The following is a 19,156-nucleotide window of genomic DNA, read 5'->3' as shown; positions in this document are numbered from 1 at the left end:
GATCATTATTATTTAGAGTCATTGCGTGCCTATTGATTTGAACACGATCCATGTATCCATCATTTCCTGGTCTTCTCTAAAGAAGAGGGACCAATGGAAACGTTGTCATGTTGCCGTTGGTCACCATGGAAACATTCATTAGCTAACAATGACATTATTGTTCTATTAATATAAAGGGAGGTCAGGTACTCTTTAAAACAGCTGCTAGTTATGGGTACTTTTTAAAGGACCCATGTCGTGGCCATTTCTACTGATCATAGTTCCATTGTTGAGGTCTACTAGAATAGATTTACATTGTTCAATGTTCCAAAATCACATTGGTTTCTCAAACAGCATCTCTGTATAGCATGCGTATTCACTCTCTGTCCTAAACGGCTTGTTGGAGCTCCTGCCCCCCCCCCCCTCCCTGTGAGCCCAGTGGCCGTCTGCGAGACAGCGAGACACAGCGAAACCAGCCCGAAACGCACACACACCAGCAGCCTGGCTGGGAGTTTGGGTGTGTGCTCAGGCTGAGTTCCGCGGTGTCTCGCTGTCTCGCCGACCCCACACCAGTGAGCCAGCTCACAGTGTCCGCTCCTCGCAGCAGCGAGCCTCGCAACGTCCCGTCGAGTGTGTGTGTGTGAGGAAGTCCGCGGATTGGTCCAAACGTAACGGCTTCGCGGACGTTACGTTACGTCACTATACCCGAAATACGTCACAGAACCCAGGAAGTAAACAATGGAAAAAGAGAAATGTCCAACGAGGCGTTCTGGGGCAGCACAGACAGGTCTTCTCTGTGTTAGAGTTTTACTCCCTACAGGGTGTACTCTGAGGGTTTTGACTCTGCAGACCGTTCACATGCAGAATGACCTTCATGACACACAAGGGGACGGGTCATAACCGGAAAAGCATGACATGGGACCTTTAAGTACATTTCAAAGCCTCTTTACTTTTACTTGAGTAAAGAAGTTTAGTCAGTACTTCTACTTTCACCAGAGTATTTTTAAACACGAGTATCTGCACTTCTACTTGAGTAAAGGATGTGTGTACTTCTACTTGAGTAAAGGATGTGTGTACTTCTACTTGAGTAAAGGATGTACTTTTGCCATCTCTGCAATGTGGAGATATCAGTGTGTAACTCACCCCTCCCTCTCTCTGATTGGCCAGCAGCTCGTCCCTCAGCCTCCTCAGAGCCGACACCACTTCCTGTTTCAATCCGGCGCCTCGGCATCCATTCTGCCCCGCTCCCTTTGAAACCTGACGGAAAGTGAAGGTAACTTTAGTTTAGTTACTGCAGCACGGAATACGTCGAGACGAAAGTCACAAGGAGAGGATTCATCCTTCACATCCAGCAGTGTGTCCGTGCTTCAGTTTGTAGCAGATCTGAAGAAATGCTGTCCCCGTTCTGAGATATCCACGGGTATGAGACGTAAGGAAACACGAAAAAATAATGCCTGAACTTACATAGAGGCAGAGGCAGACAGTTATTAAACCCCCAAAGCGGTAATGGGTACGATTTCTGCTTTCAGGTATTATCAGGAAGTTTAAAAGAATTTCAGATTTAGCCAAAAGTCTCATTTGTTATCTGTAGTTTTACAGACGGCTTTAAAGCTCTAATGAAAAAGCGTCGCTGCAGACCAGCCTGATGTTCCTGCACATCTTTCAAATTGAGCGGCTGCTATTTTCTTGTGCAATCCCTAAAATATGTGTTCTATAATCACCTCCTTCTCCTCGTCCTCCTCGCTGTCGCTGTTGTTGACGAAGCACAGCTGCAGGTTTTTGTGGTGCTGAAATCTGAAAACAGGAAACAAACAAGGACTAATACTATTATCTATTATCGTCATCCTCTATTATTATTATTACTATTATTATTATTACTAGCAGATAAATTAATTTCCATTTTTTCATTTTTTTCATTAAAATTGAAAATATTCTCCTGAATTTCAAAATTATTTTATTTATTCGTCTTTTTCTGTAGTTTTTGAAACTTCAAAATGTAGTTATGTTGAAATAAATTCACGAATGTATTATTATTATAATACATTTTAACAGGTTAAGGAATGATATAAAAAAATGTGAATAAAATCATAAAACAAAGGTTATTAATAAAAACAAAACAAGTTATTTTTTTAAACGTTAATATTACTTTTGTCTTCCAGGAAAGCCTTGTAGAATACATGAAAATAAAAATATGATTAAAAGAATTCAATATAAATTAATTAAAATATGTTGTTGCTGTTGTTGTGTTACCGTGACGACACGACAGCGACGCGGCACTTCCTTAAGTCTTCCTCGTCTTCCTCCCAAACGTCTCTCCACTCGCCCTCCTCCGGCCTCTGCAGGTAAACAACAATAAAAACATTATCATTTAATTGATTTATTACAATATTAGGACGAAAAATATTTAAAAAATAAAGAATATTGTGAAATCATTCAATTTAGATTATATGTTTATATTTAGTCTGTGTAAAATTAAATAAATACAGAATATTAATAATAAAACAAAACAAGAACACCTGGATTAACAACATAAGATATTTAATGTAGAAAAAGGAGGAAGAAGTTCATATTTATAAGTCCTGTCCACTTTTAATATTTTATAATCATAGACGTAAAGACAATGTAATCACATTAAAATATTCAATATTAAAAATATCCTCCAATAATGAACTCAAATCAGTTTTTCTCTGTCTGGCGAAACAGCTATAAAAACTACATTACCCATGATCCTCTGCTGCGCTTAATAGTGAATCAGAGCAATGGGGAATTCATGCTAAAACATAAAAGTCTGCATGACGTTCCAGACATTGCATTTTCAATAAGCAACGCTGACAGGAAGTCGTCTGCGAGGACACCGAGCATTGTGGGAAATGTAGTCTTTAGAGCAATAACACCACTAACAGAAACCGAGGCCGTTTCTCAATGTCGAGTAAAGCTGCTGCAGAGCCACTATTTCAAGTATACTACGTCATCGAGTGGCGCCGAATGCTGGGCCTTTAAACGGTCCTTCGGCGCCACCCGGTGACGTAGTATATTGAAATAGTGGCTGTCAATGAATTGAACTTCTGTTAGACAGCTATATGCCATACATGTTTGCATACATTCACAGTAAATATTTATTCAGTATGATAGCTATGTAACAGAAGTTAAATCCATTTCTCACTTTTTCTGACAATGTACTTAACCCCAAATAAAAGAACCCCATAAAAAGAGTTGTTAATATAAAAGGGAAGTCACGTTGTAATTATAATAACTCATCTCTCTCGAGTTTTCTTTTTCAGCTTTGCCAAAAGCCACTGTGTCAAGTGTCCATCCTGGGTTGCCGTCCGGAGTTGTCCAATATGGCGGACCATCTCGCACATGCGCAGTACAGATCGGGCAGGGGGACGGATCGGGTAGTGACAGTGACAATGGCTCTGCAGCAGCTTTACTCGACATTGAGAAACGGCCCCTGACTCTCTTGGTCACTCACCTTTGACCTCTCGCTCCTCTCCTGCTGCTCCAGCTCTGCTATTCGCTGGCTCAAATCCTCCCAGTGCATGATGGGAAGTTCCTGGTGGTCTATGGATATTGCCGCGATATGATGAAGATCTTCTTCCTCCTCCTCCTCTTCTTCCTCCTCCTTCTCCTCCGCCGTCTCTTTCTCTCCCTCCATCCTCCTCTCTGGAAACGAGAACAAAAAATCTTAAACGAGAACATAGTGACATCACTGTGTAACTCTCACGCTACTATTGGCTAGCGCACCAACACATTGTGCATGATAGGCTAAGGGGCGGGACATCTCTAAGCAGTGAACTAATCAAAACAAAGCCCATTTTTTTATTCCATTCTGTTAGAACATAAAGTAAAATGCTATTTCACATAAAATAATGTAATACTGGTGTTATATAAACTAACCAGTGTGTAAATATTACTTTTATTTTTCTATTGTCAGAGATACTTTAATAAAGTAATTTTTAAAGCAAAGAAAATGCATAATAATAGTTTCTTAGATTTTCAAGTGACTATTTCTCTACTTTTTTCTTATGTTAAGTCTGTTTTCCTGTTGTTAACAGCTGCATTAACACACATCTCAGATCTGGTCCCAAACTTCTTTAAACTTAAAAACAGGAGCTTTTTAAACTCTGGTTAAAGTGGTTAAACTCCCCCGCATGTTGTTTACCAGGAGCGGGGAGTCTCGGAGGGTTTTCCCCGCCTCTCAGTCACATCCACTCGGCCTGGATCCCCCCGACATGTCGCTGTTTTTCTCCCCGGGAATAGCGTCCCTTCGCCGGCCTCGCTGCCTGGCGCTCACCGCTGCCTGGAAATATTCGCGGAGGTTTAATTTTAACATGAAATAAAAAGTGAGTTAAAGTTGTTTTAAAGAAGTTAAACTCCGTGTGAAGGAGGCCGGACCTTCTTCCTCTTCCTCCCCCTTCCTCCCCCTTCCTCCACCCCCTCTTTAACCTCTTCTCTCCCCGAGTGACGGAGCTTCAAATCGGGTAAGAAAACTGGGCAGCACCGGGAAGGGGAACCTGTATGGAAGACCATTCCTGCCAATATTATTAAAAAGTGAAAAAAAGATTAAGTGTAACAATGTTGAATTAATTAATAATAAAAAAGTATGTTTTTAAAAAAAAATATTGACATAATATCTCAAAATAATAACTTTGTATCCTGAATAATGAGGTAAAATCTCAAGATAAAGAGTAAAAAACTGATACTCTCAAAATAACTACTTGGTATGTAATCAGAATGACTTATAACAACTTAAGAAGTAAATCCAAATAAAATATTGTCCAAATACCTGTATCTATCAGACAATAATGAGTTAAAATCTTAAAACGATGTCTTAATATCTTGAAATAATGACAATACATAGTTTTGTTAAATAAAGACTTAATTGCAGGGACATTGTGTAATTTAAATGGATACAATTCAGATAATTATTGAATATTCTGAGTTATTATCTCGATCATACAGAACGTTTGTTTTGGCGTATTTTTTTTATCACAGAAACTTCTTCATGAACAAAATCGTTTCTGAAAATAACGTTTATTTTTTATTATTTTTCTCCATGTTGGTTTGTGTCTGTGTGTTGGGGGAATAGGCAGTGAAGGGTTAACGGAGACTTGGTGTCCAGTTTCACAATTTTTTGGAGATGACGATTCAGAGCAGATGGAGGATTTTGGGATTCTGGAGAACAGCAGTTTAGGGTTTAGTGTCACAACAACAAAGAACTCCTTTAATATACAAATATAACACTAAGAGACAGTGTGTGCTACTTTAACTTGAGTCACTGTAGGTATAATCAAAGTTAATCTGAAGTGTGTGTGTGTGTGTGTGTGTGTGTGTGTGTGTGTGTGTGTGTGTGTGTGTGTGTGTGTGTGTGTGTGTGTGTGTGTGTGTGTCCGTGTGTGTGTGTGTGTGTGTGTGTGTGTGTGTGTGTGTGTGTTTTCATGTAGCATTAAAAAAATGTAACTTTAAAACTAAAACCTAATCATTATTTTTGGCAAACTCTTGATTTGAGAAGTGAAAAATTGTTTGTATAAGTATTTTTACTTTTTTGTCAACAAAATGTTTGCAAATAAAAATTTTCTGTCAATCGTTTAATAGAAATTGGATTTCATTTTACTGAAACTGTTTTTTTAGGACAAATTCCTTCTATAATTAAGTTCATTTTAATTAATCTTTAACTGGTTATTATCCCACAGCTTCAATGATACTTTTTCATACAATTTATAACAAAAAGTGCTTTGTGAAATATGAATCAATCACATCCAACTTTCTTTCTATCGCACATTCAAAACCAACAGAGTGCTGTACTTCAATAAATATATAAACAAACAAATAGGACATAAACAAATGTAAACACAGGACAATAAAACGGTACATCCAAATGGCAGCGTCGCTTTGCCTCCATTGCTTGCTTCGAAAGTTGAGAAAAGTTCAACTTTTCAAGCTTAGACGGAAGTGCCAGCCAATCAAATCATATGCCAGTACAAGCTCTAGCCAATCAAACCGCGTGCTTGTGTGTCCGGGGCGGGACATTAATGCCTCAACGCGACGCTGCCGTGTGGACGCACCTTTAAAGCCACCGACTGTAAACTCAGATACACACAATATAAACCCTTATTTAAAAGCACTGGCATGTCTAGGGATAAACAGTAAATATATATATTTATTTAACAATAGTTTATTTATATATTTACAATAGTCTCTTATGATAACACTTGTTTTTAATGCTACACACACCCTAATGATAAAATAAACTCATTACTTGTATTAATTATTAGTTTGTAAATCCTTTTTCAGTGTTTAATCATTGGTTTCTTGTCCATCTGTAATGATTAATAATATAATATAATGAATAATAATAGATGATGTAGAATAATAAACACAACATGTTTAGAAATTATTTAATTACATAGAGGTATGATAACTTCACCAGTAAATAGATTAGGCTTCTTATTAGTTAATACTCCACAAAATCAGGGACAGTTTTATTCCACAGGCCATGAGACTATAAACACCTGAACTTTTTAAAGAACATCCATAACATTCATCTGTTTGTCATCTAATGATTTACCTAATATATATTCCATGCACTTGTAGACTCTCCTTGCAATATTTCTATTATATGTGTATTAATTTGCACATCTCAAAACATTCTCTTGCACTATTTTATTTGTTTTATGTCCTATATATATATTCATCTTGCTCTGTTGGAGAAGGACTTCAGTTTTTCATTGACATATCTACACTGTAGCTGCTGAGCACACTATAAAGTAAACGCTCTTCTATGCGCTGCAGTACCAGGTGTTCCCGGCGGGCGTCGCTGTTTCCACAGTAGCAGAACTACCTCTATGTTGTGAAGGACTATGTTGGGAAAACCTTTAAAGTGTTGATAATCCAGGTTTTTGGGGGCTTTTTTCTCGGTTGTTTTTCGGAGGGATCGCGAGACCCACTCTCCCGGAGGACTGCTGCCCGGCTCAGACTGCGTGTTTTCGGGCAGCTGCTGTGGGGTTTTCTGGAGGGTTTCTTCTTTTTTTTTTACAAGTTAGCTCCACAGCTAAGTCACGTCAGCTGTGCGGCTGGAAGTGCCAGCGCGGACTCCTTAATGCGTTTAAAATACTTTTTCTACATGAAACTGGGAGAGGAGTAAGGGTGTTTTCCTGCGGGAGAAAAGGCTCGGTGATCCGGACTCTGGGTCTGCGGACTGAGAGGCCTGCGGGTCAGGCTCCATCCACCGGGCTTGAGTTGAGCTTCGACGCCGCCTCAGAGGGCTTGGAGGCCGGCAGAAGAAACTGCCTCCGCTGGGGCCTGCGGAGCGAGGTTTCTCTTTTTTTTCCTCAACTTTATTTAACTGTTTTTTTCGAAATCATTAGAAAAACCTACGGAAGAGTGTTAGGGCCATATGAGGAAACATGTTTTGGGATGTGAACAGAGGTTGAAGTTGAGTTTTTGCATAGTTTTGGGGGCGTTAGAAAAGTGATAAAAAAATGTCATCTTAGAATTGTATTTATTTTTGTCAGAGACTTATAGAGAATTTTTTTTTAAAATATATTGTAATTTTTTTTCTGTGATAATCTCAGAAATCTGACAGGAAAAATGACTCAACCTGAACTTTAATGAACAATTGTTTCAAATGCATCAGAAAAAGGCACAGCTACGGAAGAGTATGAGGAAACTGCTTTGGGATGTGAGAAAGAGTTAAATAAATAAGTTGAGATCTGACTTTAATCTTAGAATTCTGGGGAAACAGTCAGGGTTCTGAGTTTTTCAGAAAAAATACGTTTTGATTTTTGTGAATTTTATTTTTTTCCTAATTTCTTTTGTAAAAAGTAAGAAAAGTGGTAAAAATAAAAAACATCTTAGTTTTTTTCTTTTTTCTCTATGAATAATAATATTAAAAATATATATTTTAGTTTTTCAGATCTTGTTTTCTGTGTAAGAAAATCTCAGAATCCTGACTGAGATTCTGGGATTAAAGTCATTATTCACAATTATTATTTTTGTATACTTTTGGTAACATCCCAAAAAATGTTGACGACTGACTTGGTGGGGTAGGTAATTTTGGAGAGCCGGAAAAAATCTGCCCCTTCCTTACAGAGCCCCTCCTCCAACACACACGAACGCGCACATGACCAATGAGGGCACGAGATAAGTTTGTGCACAGATGGAAGGCTGACAGGCAGGTAGGCCATCCAGTTATGTTAGCCGGGCCGGCTCACATGATTGGTCGTGCTTTTTACAGGCTTCCACAGACGACATTTTTTTATGGATTTTTTGTCAAAGCACTTCAGATATTCATTGCTATCGGGATGTTAAGAGCATTCCATGGAGTATAAAAAAAAAGTGTAACTACCCCACCTTTAAATCTCTGAATAACCAACAAATAAAATCACCTTTAGTCACCTCTATATATTTGTTATCACATGTTGCCCTAATCAGAGTTCATTAACTGAGTAGAGTTCCAGGTTATTCAAAAAAACATAAATTCTGGAGGCATTTTGAGGAAGCGACATTTGTGGATGAAATATTTGAAGCTTAAATAAACAAAGGACTAATTCCACATCTTTTTTTTCATATTAAAGGGATGGAGCGGATGGAAGTGGACCAGTGCGCAGGCGCAGCTGGCGGAGCTCTGCGCAGGTCAAACAGCGCCCCCATGATCACCAGTGTCAGGTCGGTGGTACTGCTTACAGAGAGCCACACGACACATATATGTTAAAAAAGTAATGTAAGGTCAAATAAAGGACATTGTAAGTTGTTTTAAAGAGAAAAACGATTTATTGTCTAAAAAATAATTCTGTAATAAGATCAAATGAAATGCTTGTGTTGGAAGCAGCATAAAAAGACGGTGCATGGTTTTAGATATCTTTCTGTATATTTGATTGTGTGTCTCTATGTTAGAATCTGTATTCATGTTTTCTCAGTGACGGGATGACGGTGTTCAGCCCGGTTTCGTCGGCTCGGTATCGACGCAGCAGCGTTTCAATAAACCCCAGCTCACAGGTCAGAGCTACTGTAATAACCTTTATATATTATATATTATATTATATTATTATATTATAGTTGAGTGTCTGTTGGTCCTGCAGCTCGTCCCTCTCTCTCCGTTCTCTCTGACCGGAGACAGACTCGACCTCAAGAGGCAGGTGAGGAGTCCACTCTTCTTCTTCTACTCTTTTAAATATGATGCTGGGACTAATCTCTAATTAACACAATTCAAATTAAATTCCCAAAGAACAAATTGAATGTCGGCTCTAGAACAAGTCCAATCATTTACCACGGGGGGGGGGGGGGCACACACTGCCGTCAACAACCAACACACAAACACCAACGCAACTTCAATTTCAAAGCATGCTGTCAAGTCTCTTGTCTTTCACACACATTGCATCGGTGCAGTGCTATTTCTATAAGGGCCGGAGCACCTATGACATACATGCACGGTTGTTGCACGACCACCAAAACAGAAACATATGGACATAGTTTACGATATAAAAAGTTTGCTAATGTATTGAGTATCCTATCCATGTGAACATGTTTTAAGTGTTAAAGTTAAGTTAAAAGCATCAATCTGGTGCACTGTGAGAGCAACATGAAGAGATCTATGGATGCGTCTCTCAGCACCCATATGAAACACAACTGAATACAGATTTACTTTTTCTTTATTCATAATTTACAAATCACTCTCCTTTTAAACTGTATTCTTGTTTTACTGTCATATAATATTTCATACCTGTTTTTCATTTATTTCCTTATTTTTTTAGTATCCTATAATGATCATATAAAGGTGTGCCTCGGAAATACTTGTTTACATAGATTGTGACCAAACCGTTTGAGACCCACTGAGATAACTTAGACTAAAGTTAACTGTCTAAACACTCAGAGTCCTTTAGTTATGAGAGCCTCTCAGTCTGAGCTGTAGTTATCAGTCTCTCAGTCTGAGCTGTAGTTATCAGCCTCTCAGTCTGAGCTGTAGTTATCAGAGTCTCTCAGTCTGAGCTGTAGTTATTAGAGCCTCTCAGTCTGAGCTGTAGTTATCAGAGTCTCTCAGTCTGAGCTGTAGTTATCAGAGTCTCTCAGTCTGAGCTGTAGTTATCAGAGCCTCTCAGTCTGAGCTGTAGTTATCAGAGTCTCTCAGTCTGAGCTGTAGTTATCAGAGTCTCTCAGTCTGAGCTGTAGTTATCTCTCTCAGTCTGAGCTGTAGTTATCAGAGCCTCTCAGTCTGAGCTGTAGTTATCAGTCTCTCAGTCTGAGCTGTAGTTATCTCTCTCAGTCTGAGCTGTAGTTATCAGAGCCTCTCAGTCTGAGCTGTAGTTATCAGAGTCTCTCAGTCTGAGCTGTAGTTATCAGAGTCTCTCAGTCTGAGCTGTAGTTATCTCTCTCAGTCTGAGCTGTAGTTATCAGAGTCTCTCAGTCTGAGCTGTAGTTATCTCTCTCAGTCTGAGCTGTAGTTATCAGAGTCTCTCAGTCTGAGCTGTAGTTATCAGAGTCTCTCAGTCTGAGCTGTAGTTATCTCTCTCAGTCTGAGCTGTAGTTATCAGAGTCTCTCAGTCTGAGCTGTAGTTATCAGAGTCTCTCAGTCTGAGCTGTAGTTATCTCTCTCAGTCTGAGCTGTAGTTATCAGAGTCTCTCAGTCTGAGCTGTAGTTATCTCTCTCAGTCTGAGCTGTAGTTATCTCTCTCAGTCTGAGCTGTAGTTATCAGAGCCTCTCAGTCTGAGCTGTAGTTATCTCTCTCAGTCTGAGCTGTAGTTATCTCTCTCAGTCTGAGCTGTAGTTATCAGAGCCTCTCAGTCTGAGCTGTAGTTATCTCTCTCAGTCTGAGCTGTAGTTATCAGAGCCTCTCAGTCTGAGCTGTAGTTATCAGAGCCTCTCAGTCTGAGCTGTAGTTATCTCTCTCAGTCTGAGCTGTAGTTATCAGAGTCTCTCAGTCTGAGCTGTAGTTATCAGAGTCTCTCAGTCTGAGCTGTAGTTATCAGAGCCTCTCAGTCTGAGCTGTAGTTATCTCTCAGTCTGAGCTGTAGTTATCAGAGCCTCTCAGTCTGAGCTGTAGTTATCAGAGCCTCTCAGTCTGAGCTGTAGTTATCTCTCTCTGTCTGAGCTGTAGTTATCAGAGCCTCTCAGTCTGAGCTGTAGTTATCAGAGTCTCTCAGTCTGAGCTGTAGTTATCTCTCTCAGTCTGAGCTGTAGTTATCAGACTCTCTCAGTCTGAGCTGTAGTTATCAGAGTCTCTCAGTCTGAGCTGTAGTTATCAGAGTCTCTCAGTCTGAGCTGTAGTTATCAGAGTCTCTCAGTCTGAGCTGTAGTTATCAGAGTCTCTCAGTCTGAGCTGTAGTTATCAGAGCCTCTCAGTCTGAGCTGTAGTTATCTCTCTCAGTCTGAGCTGTAGTTATCTCTCTCAGTCTGAGCTGTAGTTATCAGAGTCTCTCAGTCTGAGCTGTAGTTATCAGAGTCTCTCAGTCTGAGCTGTAGTTATCAGAGCCTCTCAGTCTGAGCTGTAGTTATCTCTCTCAGTCTGAGCTGTAGTTATCAGAGCCTCTATCCGAGTCTCTCAGTCTGAGCTGTAGTTATGTCTCTCAGTCTGAGCTGTAGTTATCAGCCTCTCAGTCTGAGCTGTAGTTATGTCTCTCAGTCTGAGCTGTAGTTGTCTCTCTCAGTCTGACAGGAGAGAGCTCTCCTCCACCTTGTTGTAGAAACAGAAATTATTAACAGTAACAGCTGTTTGTGTTTCTGCAGGAGGAGAACATGGAGGCGGCGCTCAGAGGAAGTCTGCAGAGACGGAGGTAACGCAGTCGGATATTTAAATGTTATATGAATCTTAAAAAACTATATTTAATTAGCATCTTCTCTCCCAGTGCTTCCAGTCTGATCCCAGCTCCCGTCAGTCAGTGGCACGACCACGCCTCAGTGGTGAGCGTTTACTTTCATTTACACACACTCACAGTAAAACCTCACGTACAATTTGTCAGAGCGTTAGCCGATAGAAGCGCGAGCGGAAGTCAAAGTAAACAAAGGAATCCAATGGAGGCGCTTTCTTTGATGATCGGTTTCATATCAAACCATGACTTGTATTGTGACTGAAATATATATATATAATAAAACGTATTGCAACATTAAAGTCTGAATCCAGATCAGAAACTGAACACTAAATATGTTTGAGGTTTCTGAGCGCTCTTATTGTTTATCTCAGACTGAATCCAGATCAGATGATTTTTAATAAACATAATATTAGAAGATAAGACTCTTTCTTCTTCAGTGGTTCCAGTCGCAGGACAGCGGCGTCACGCCAAACTCCTCCCCTTCTCCCACCAGGAGGTTCAGGTACACACACACACACACACACACACACACACACTCTGACTGTTTTTTTAGTGGACGCTTACATTTGTGTGTATTCTCCAACAGACCAGCAGTCAGTGCAACTGTGAGAGTCCCGGCACTAACTCCACTCAAGAGGAAAGGTGTGTGTGTGTGTGTGTGTGTGTGTGTGTGTGTGTGTGTGTGTGTGTGTGTGTGTGTGTGTGTGTGTGTGTGTGTGTGTGTGTGTGTGTGTGTGTGTGTGTGTGTGTGTGTGTGTGTGTGTGTGTGTGTGTGTGTGTGTGTGTGTGTGTGTGTGTGTGTGTGTGTGTGTGTGTGTGTGTGTGTGTGTGTGTGTGTGTGTGTGTGTGTGTGTGTGTGTGTGTGTGTGTGTGTGTGTGTGTGTGTGTGTGTGTGTGTGTGTGTGTGTGTGTGCCACATTATCTGTTGATATGTGGAACTTTTTAGTTGCTTAGTTACATTCAATATTCTCTCTTTTTGCTCTGTTTGGTTTCTTAGAGACAGACCCTATACATTGTTCCAGTTAAAACAAAGACTTAAGAGACCCTAAAATGCTGTGTAGGGCAACTGAGATTTGATTAAAGGACGTTGGGAGAGTCGACAGAGTCTCCCCTCTTGAAGTTATAGATATTTTATATATTTGTAAACCTGGTTGTTTCTCAGGAGGAGTCGAGTCTGACGGACCCCCGAAGAAGCTTTTTGTCACCGGAGTATCGGACCCCCCCCACCGCAGCAGCTACACCGTCAGGTGAGGGTCCTCAGACACAATGTTAGCATTAGTTTAGCCAAATATAAATACATGAGACCACGCCCACTTACTTACATGCTTACAGCAAAGAGACAGTACTGATACGGACCCAATTGAACCAGTTTTTAATTTAGTGATTTTTGTGTATATTCGTGTGAAATAATGATGTTTACCCGCCTCTCTTCCTCCCACAGTGTCTCTCAGTCGGTGGCCGGCTCCCCCACTGCAGTCAGTCCTCAGTCCAGCCCTCTGTCTCTCTCTCCTCCCCCCTCCTTCACCCCCTTCACCTCCCATCACCACCCAGGACACTAAACCACCCCATAATCCTCGCCCAGTCCTGACCAGCAGCTCCAAAACACCCGGAGGACCATCGACTCCCCATCGCACCTTATTCCTGTAATCCCGCCTCTTCCTGCGACGACAGGAAGTACAGATCAGCCTGGTTTATGACTTCATTGGAAGTGTCTGTTTTGGATCCCTGGATGTTTTTCCTGCAGCTCTGAAGCATCAGACTTTCTTTAGGTCGCCAACTGTTCCTATTGGTTAGTTTTTAACCCAAATCCCTGAGTCCACGTTGGACTGAAGGACTTCCTCGTGAGGTTCGTCGCACGTCTGAAGGCTTGTAGGTCGAACCTCAAATGATAAATATTGTACAAAGGATTCATCATCAGCAACAGCATCGGGAGATCACGGAAGAAAACTGTTCGGGAGTCTCGAGGACACACGGGTTGTGTCTTAACGAGATTCTGATTTGAGGAGTTTAATTCATGAAGCGTTCAAGAAACAACCAAGCACACAAACGTCTCAAAAACGGCAGATTTCCAATGAGTTTTAGAGGTTAAAATCATATTTCTGTGTTGGTCCCTGAAGGCAGCAACCTCCCTGGTCCAATGAGATATCTCCATGTGATTTTGGATTATGATTCTTAGCCCAGAAAACCATCGAGCTCCAGACCAGGGGACAGGAAGTGAGGAAATGCTGACTCATTCCTGCAGCTCAGGTCCAATTCTCCAGTGGACGAAGCTCCAGATCGTCTTTATTCTTCAGAGGTTTTGAAGAACTTTTAATCAGGTCTTGAGTTGAAATCAAGACTAAATCAAACCGGTGACGAGGAATGTTTTCGAGGCTCTTCAGGAACATTTGGTTCAGCCGGTTCTCAGCTTTTGGTCCTGGAGTCGTTGGAAATCAAGTCCGTTATCAGGAAGAAGTAGAAGTCTGATGGATCTGGACTTTATCAGCACTTAAACCAATCAGTGAACCAGGGTTACGCACTTTTTGTGCATCGTAAAACTACCATAAGGTTTCAAGGAGTTTATAGCTGAAGACGAAGAATTTAGCGTCTTTCATCAACAAAACAAATAACTAAACCTCCAAAAAGCCGAATATCCAGTAAAGCAAAGTAAAAGGTATCTTATTCCCAACCAGGGATTTCACAGGAAATGTATTTTCTGTAGGAAATTGTATTCGACCTGAATTCTGAAAAAAGGTTATAATCGACCTTCTCCCAATAATCCTTCTTTCTGAATAGATCTTGAACGCACCATAATGCTAACTGCTAACATTAGCTACCTTCTTGCCGATTTGAACATGGATTCGTTGTTCAAAACGTAGCATTATTTCCGTAAATAGTGAGTTTACTGCGTCCCAAACTACTTTTCTATCGTCCCCAGGATGCCGTTAGTCTTGAGATTTCATGGCACCACCGGGAACTACGGTACTTGCGATACTGTCGAAAAACCAGTATCATCAACTTTTTAGGATATTGGATTCGACCTGAATTCTGAAAAAAGGTTATAATCGACCTTTTCCCAATAATATTTTTTACTGAATAGATCTTGAACGCACTATAGTGCTAACTGCTAACGTTAGTTAACTTTCTTGCCGATTTGAACATGGATTCGTAGTTCAAAATGTAGTATCATTTCCGTCAATAGATAATGAGTTTGGGACGCAGTAAACTCATTATCCCCAGGATGCTGTTAGTCTTGAGTCCTCACGATACTACAGGAAGCTCCGATACTTACACTACTTTAGAAAAACCAGTACCGTCAAGTGTTCAGGATTTTAGTTTCGACTTGGTAGACTATGAAGAGGTTAAGCTTTCCCTAAAGGCCAACACCGGTTGTTGGTATTCTCTGGAAGTCCAAACCAGATTAAACGTGAACAGTTTCAGTCATTAACGACGTCGTGTTTTAAAAAAGATCTTGTCTGTTGCCGCTCAGACTGAAGTCTTGTGTTTGTAGAAACTTGAAAGACGTGTTTGTCCAGAGTTTGAGGAGCAGGTTGATGCTCCCGGTCAGTAGAAGTCTGTTTGTTAATAGTGTATCTATATGTGAATATTGACGGAGCAGCTGATGCTCCATCTTTACCCTCTCAGTCTGAGGGTCTGTTCATCACCAATGAAGGTATTCTGATTGTTTAAAGACATAAATGGTTAGAAAAAAACACCATTATATTTTTATTTACTGTTTTACAACTCAAGAAGTTAGTCATCCTTCTGATGAAGTACATATCAATAGAGAAGTGCAGGGATGTTTCTGTGATGGTCCCTGAAGGCATCATCGCCCTGGTCCAATGGGATTCCTCCATCTGATTTTGGATTATTGCGGAAAGTAATCTCTGTGGGAAATGAACCTTTAGCTTGTGTTAATAACAGACCTTGTTTCCGGGTAACAAACAAAACCACGTCCAGTGTTTGGGACTCATTCCTGCACCAGCTCCATTTAGGACCAATCAGATCTAGATTCTGCTTTTTCTGCGCTAAATCTGCATTAAAGAAGAATCTGTTGGTCAATATTTCATAAAGTAGTATCAGATGCATGTAGCCGGGTCAGAGTTTCAGAAAATACAAAACGTAGTTTCTGCTTCCAACTTTTGCACTTACAAAGTTTTGTACAGTTTTGTACGTTCGCTCATCGTTGTGCCTAAACATGAGGTCATGTTTCAGAGGAGCTCTCCCTCTCCAGTCCACTCAAACGTCAGATTTAACGGAGAGGAAGTGGTTAATAATCCCGTCTGTACATAAAGTCTCTATAAGCTGCTCATTAGAAGTGTCTTCATCCATTCAGCTGCTCCGACAGAATCACCTTCCAAATCTTCTTCTTTTCTTTCTGATCATATTTTCTCGACTTTGCACAGTTACACCACTTTAATCTGTTTTCCTGTAATCTTGCTGTTGATGCTGCTTCTCTGCTTTATTTCTCCACTTGTTACCGAGTCTGTTCTGCGTCAGAGGCAAACGAAGTCTCAAATATTTCAGTTTAACTTTATAATGTCCAAAAACTACGTGAAGAGTTCTTGAGATGGAAATATTCCAAGTTAGAGTTCAAGCTTCAAATTCTTTGATACTGATTTCAAATGTTGAGATATTACTTTTCTAAAGACCTTCACCTGTACCATTTTGAAGAAAGCCTGAATTTGAAAAAGTCCAAATTGTTGAACAAAGTTTAGATTTCGAAAAAATATGAATTCTAAAAAGAATATGAATTTTTAAAAAATCGAAAAAGTCTGAAAAAAGGCCACTCTTGGTCAGATCTAATAAGATGACTAAGAGACCATCTTTAGAAATCATAACTTCGAGACTTTTCTGAAGCAGGACAGATTCGAGGTAACGTCACGCTGCCAAATGATTCCCAGACTCTAGCTTTAAGAAGATTTTCTGTTTATTACTTTTTATTTGCACGCGATCACAAACTGTGTTCTTGAAGAGAGGATTTGTGTAGCTGGATGGAACAATGTGAGGCTGAATTCAAAGAATGTTTTCAAGCCAAAAGTTATTCGACTGAATCTTAAAATATCTGTAGAAAAAGATTCACGAATGTTTTTCTGTGTTTTCGTCCTTTTTGCTTTTCTGTCCTTTTTTAAAAAGTGTTTTCAATCATTTTGATTGTGTTTTATTTAAAGCACATTTCCCGTGTTATGGAGGTTTTCAAACTCATTCAATTTAACCTTTTTTTGGTTCAAATTTCTGATGTATTTTTTTATAATATTCAGGGCAAATCTGCATACATTTTGCAGTGACTACTTATTTGTCGAAGCAAAAATAAATGGAACAAATTCATTATTATTTTATGAATTCATCAAGTTTTTTCACATTTTCTGTCATTTATTAAAAAAAATGGATTTAAGGATTGATCGAAAACAATTTGTGACACGCAAAAAATAATCAAATCATGACATTCTGGCTATTTAAAGTAATATTAACATAAGAAAACATCCTGTACTGTTGGTCATTATTTCTCTTTTAAACTTTCTATATTACGACCTCGTATAAAAAGATATTGAGAAAATACGTTTTTCATTATTTTAAGAAACTAAGTTATGTCGATACATGTTTGCAATTTCTAGACCTTTTCTGAGATATGACCTCAACACATTTCTCACTACAATTACTTATTTTATCTTCTTCCAAAAGTCTCTAATGTCTCATCCTCCGACACTGAAAACCTCCATCACACAGATTTCTGTATTTTAACGATAACTTGATGATTTCTGAAAGTGAAAGTCATTTGTGTAAACATTTCCGCAGCTGCTTTATTTTAGTTAGCTTCTTGTTCTTCATGTCATATCGTCTTTGTTTCCTCACATCGACCCGTCAACGTCTGTCAGTATTAAAGTCATGTCTCACTCCGGACGGTGATATTTCTCAGTTAAATAAAGACTACCATTTTTATTTTAAGAGATTTTGCTTCAAAAAATTGCTTTTATTTTTGGGGCTTGATGTTGACTTCCCAAAATGTTAAAAAAAAAAATCCATAAAAGAAACAACCTTGTTTGCAAATTACACTTCAATCATTTCCCAATGTTTGGATAAATAAAGTGTATCTATATATATCCATCTATCTAATCGCTCTGGCTGTTATCTACTTCTAATCATTTAACTGAATTATGACCTTTTTTCCAAAATGTAAAACATTTGTGTTTTTATTAATAAATTACTAGAATTAGATTTCTTTAAAAAAAAAATGTGAAACTGACATTTTGCAAATTTTGCCAAATACACAATAATTGAGATTTTGAATGTAGGACCTTCACCTGTACAATTTAGAAAAAAGTCTGAATTTTGAAAAAAAAGATACCATTTTGGAAAAAGTCTAAATTTGGAACAAAGTCTACATTTTGAAAAAAAAGATAACATTTAGAAAAAAGTCAAAAGATTAAAAAAAAGTCTGAATTTAAAAAAGTCAACATTTCGAAAAAAGTCAAAAGATTAAAAAAAGTCTGAATTTAGAAAAAAGTCTGAATTTAAAAAAGTCAACATTTAGAAAAAAGTCTAAAGATTAAAAAAAGTCTGAATTTAAAAAAGTCAACATTTAGAAAAAAGTCTAAAGATTGAAAAAAGTCTGAATTTAGAAAAAAGTCAACATTTTGAAAAATGTTTGAAGAAAAGTCAAAATTATATTTTTTAATTGAAAACTTTAAGCACTTTTTAAATGTTTACGTTTGTGAAGCGTTGTGTGTCTTGTGACCCTAAAACTGTTAATATGAAATAATTATTTTCTGATTTGATTTCCACGACACCAGCAGATATTCATTCAGGTTAAAAAGCTGAGAAATAACGGAAACTTCGGAGTGAGCTACGGCTTTAAAAAAACACCAAAGGGCTGCTGAAGTACGAGAAGGGAAATAAAAGCACATCTAACATTCACAGTATTTTTTCAAATTGTAAATATTATTTCTTTTTGGACAAATTCTCGACAAATGAGAGGATGTATTTTTATGCAACTGTAAAATAAAAGTCTATATTCGAGTGTTCATTAGGAGAGTCCCACGGCTGTAAAGATGACGCAGAATTACTTTTTAGTTTTTAAAAAACAATTCATCTACATACTATAAATATATATTATATTGTATATGAAAACTCTCAATAAAAGAATCTGTATCGTAGAAAATGTGTTTTTTGTCTTCTGAACAGAAACTGATTCTAATGAACACAACTTTTTCTCACAACTTTTTTTTTCCACATGATATTTTTTCACAACTTTTGATAAACTACTATAAATGTTTTCCAACATACTTTACTGTGACTTTTTTTTACATGTTATACAAACACTATAATATGACTTTTCTAACATATGTATACTATTACTTTTTTTCGAGATACTATAAGATTTCAGTCAGACAAC

At 38.7% G+C, this 19,156-nt stretch overlaps 2 protein-coding genes across 2 annotated transcripts in view; one reads left to right on the top strand and one right to left on the bottom strand.

The window, feature by feature from the left end:
- The window catches only part of LOC307020425 (schwannomin-interacting protein 1), a 6,847-nt gene extending 2,449 nt beyond the window's left edge, over positions 1-4,398 (bottom strand). Inside the window, exons 1-5 of the mRNA XM_079651758.1 lie at positions 4,142-4,398; positions 3,452-3,642; positions 2,230-2,315; positions 1,701-1,773; positions 1,123-1,236 (exon numbers count right to left, since the gene is read on the bottom strand). Coding sequence (XP_079507884.1) covers positions 1,123-1,236; positions 1,701-1,773; positions 2,230-2,315; positions 3,452-3,634 — 456 coding nt within the window. The 5' untranslated portion in view covers positions 3,635-3,642; positions 4,142-4,398. The remainder of the gene's footprint in view (positions 1-1,122; positions 1,237-1,700; positions 1,774-2,229; positions 2,316-3,451; positions 3,643-4,141) is intronic.
- Positions 4,399-6,794: 2,396 nt separating this feature from the next.
- Positions 6,795-18,922, top strand: LOC307017669 (P2R1A-PPP2R2A-interacting phosphatase regulator 1). Its single transcript, XM_079647357.1, has 10 exons — positions 6,795-7,293; positions 8,556-8,646; positions 8,898-8,976; positions 9,060-9,116; positions 11,702-11,748; positions 11,821-11,875; positions 12,222-12,286; positions 12,371-12,426; positions 12,947-13,031; positions 13,226-18,922. Exons 2-10 carry the CDS (start codon positions 8,558-8,560, stop codon positions 13,341-13,343), a joined length of 651 nt encoding a protein of 216 aa, XP_079503483.1. The 5' UTR covers positions 6,795-7,293; positions 8,556-8,557; the 3' UTR covers positions 13,344-18,922.
- Positions 18,923-19,156: the final 234 nt, after the last annotated feature.

This window comes from Notothenia rossii (assembly GCF_949606895.1).
Source record: "Notothenia rossii genome assembly, chromosome: 9".
NCBI lineage: Eukaryota > Metazoa > Chordata > Actinopteri > Perciformes > Nototheniidae > Notothenia > Notothenia rossii.
Note: the sequence above shows the minus strand (reverse complement) of the source record. Positions and strands in the feature narration are given on the sequence as shown.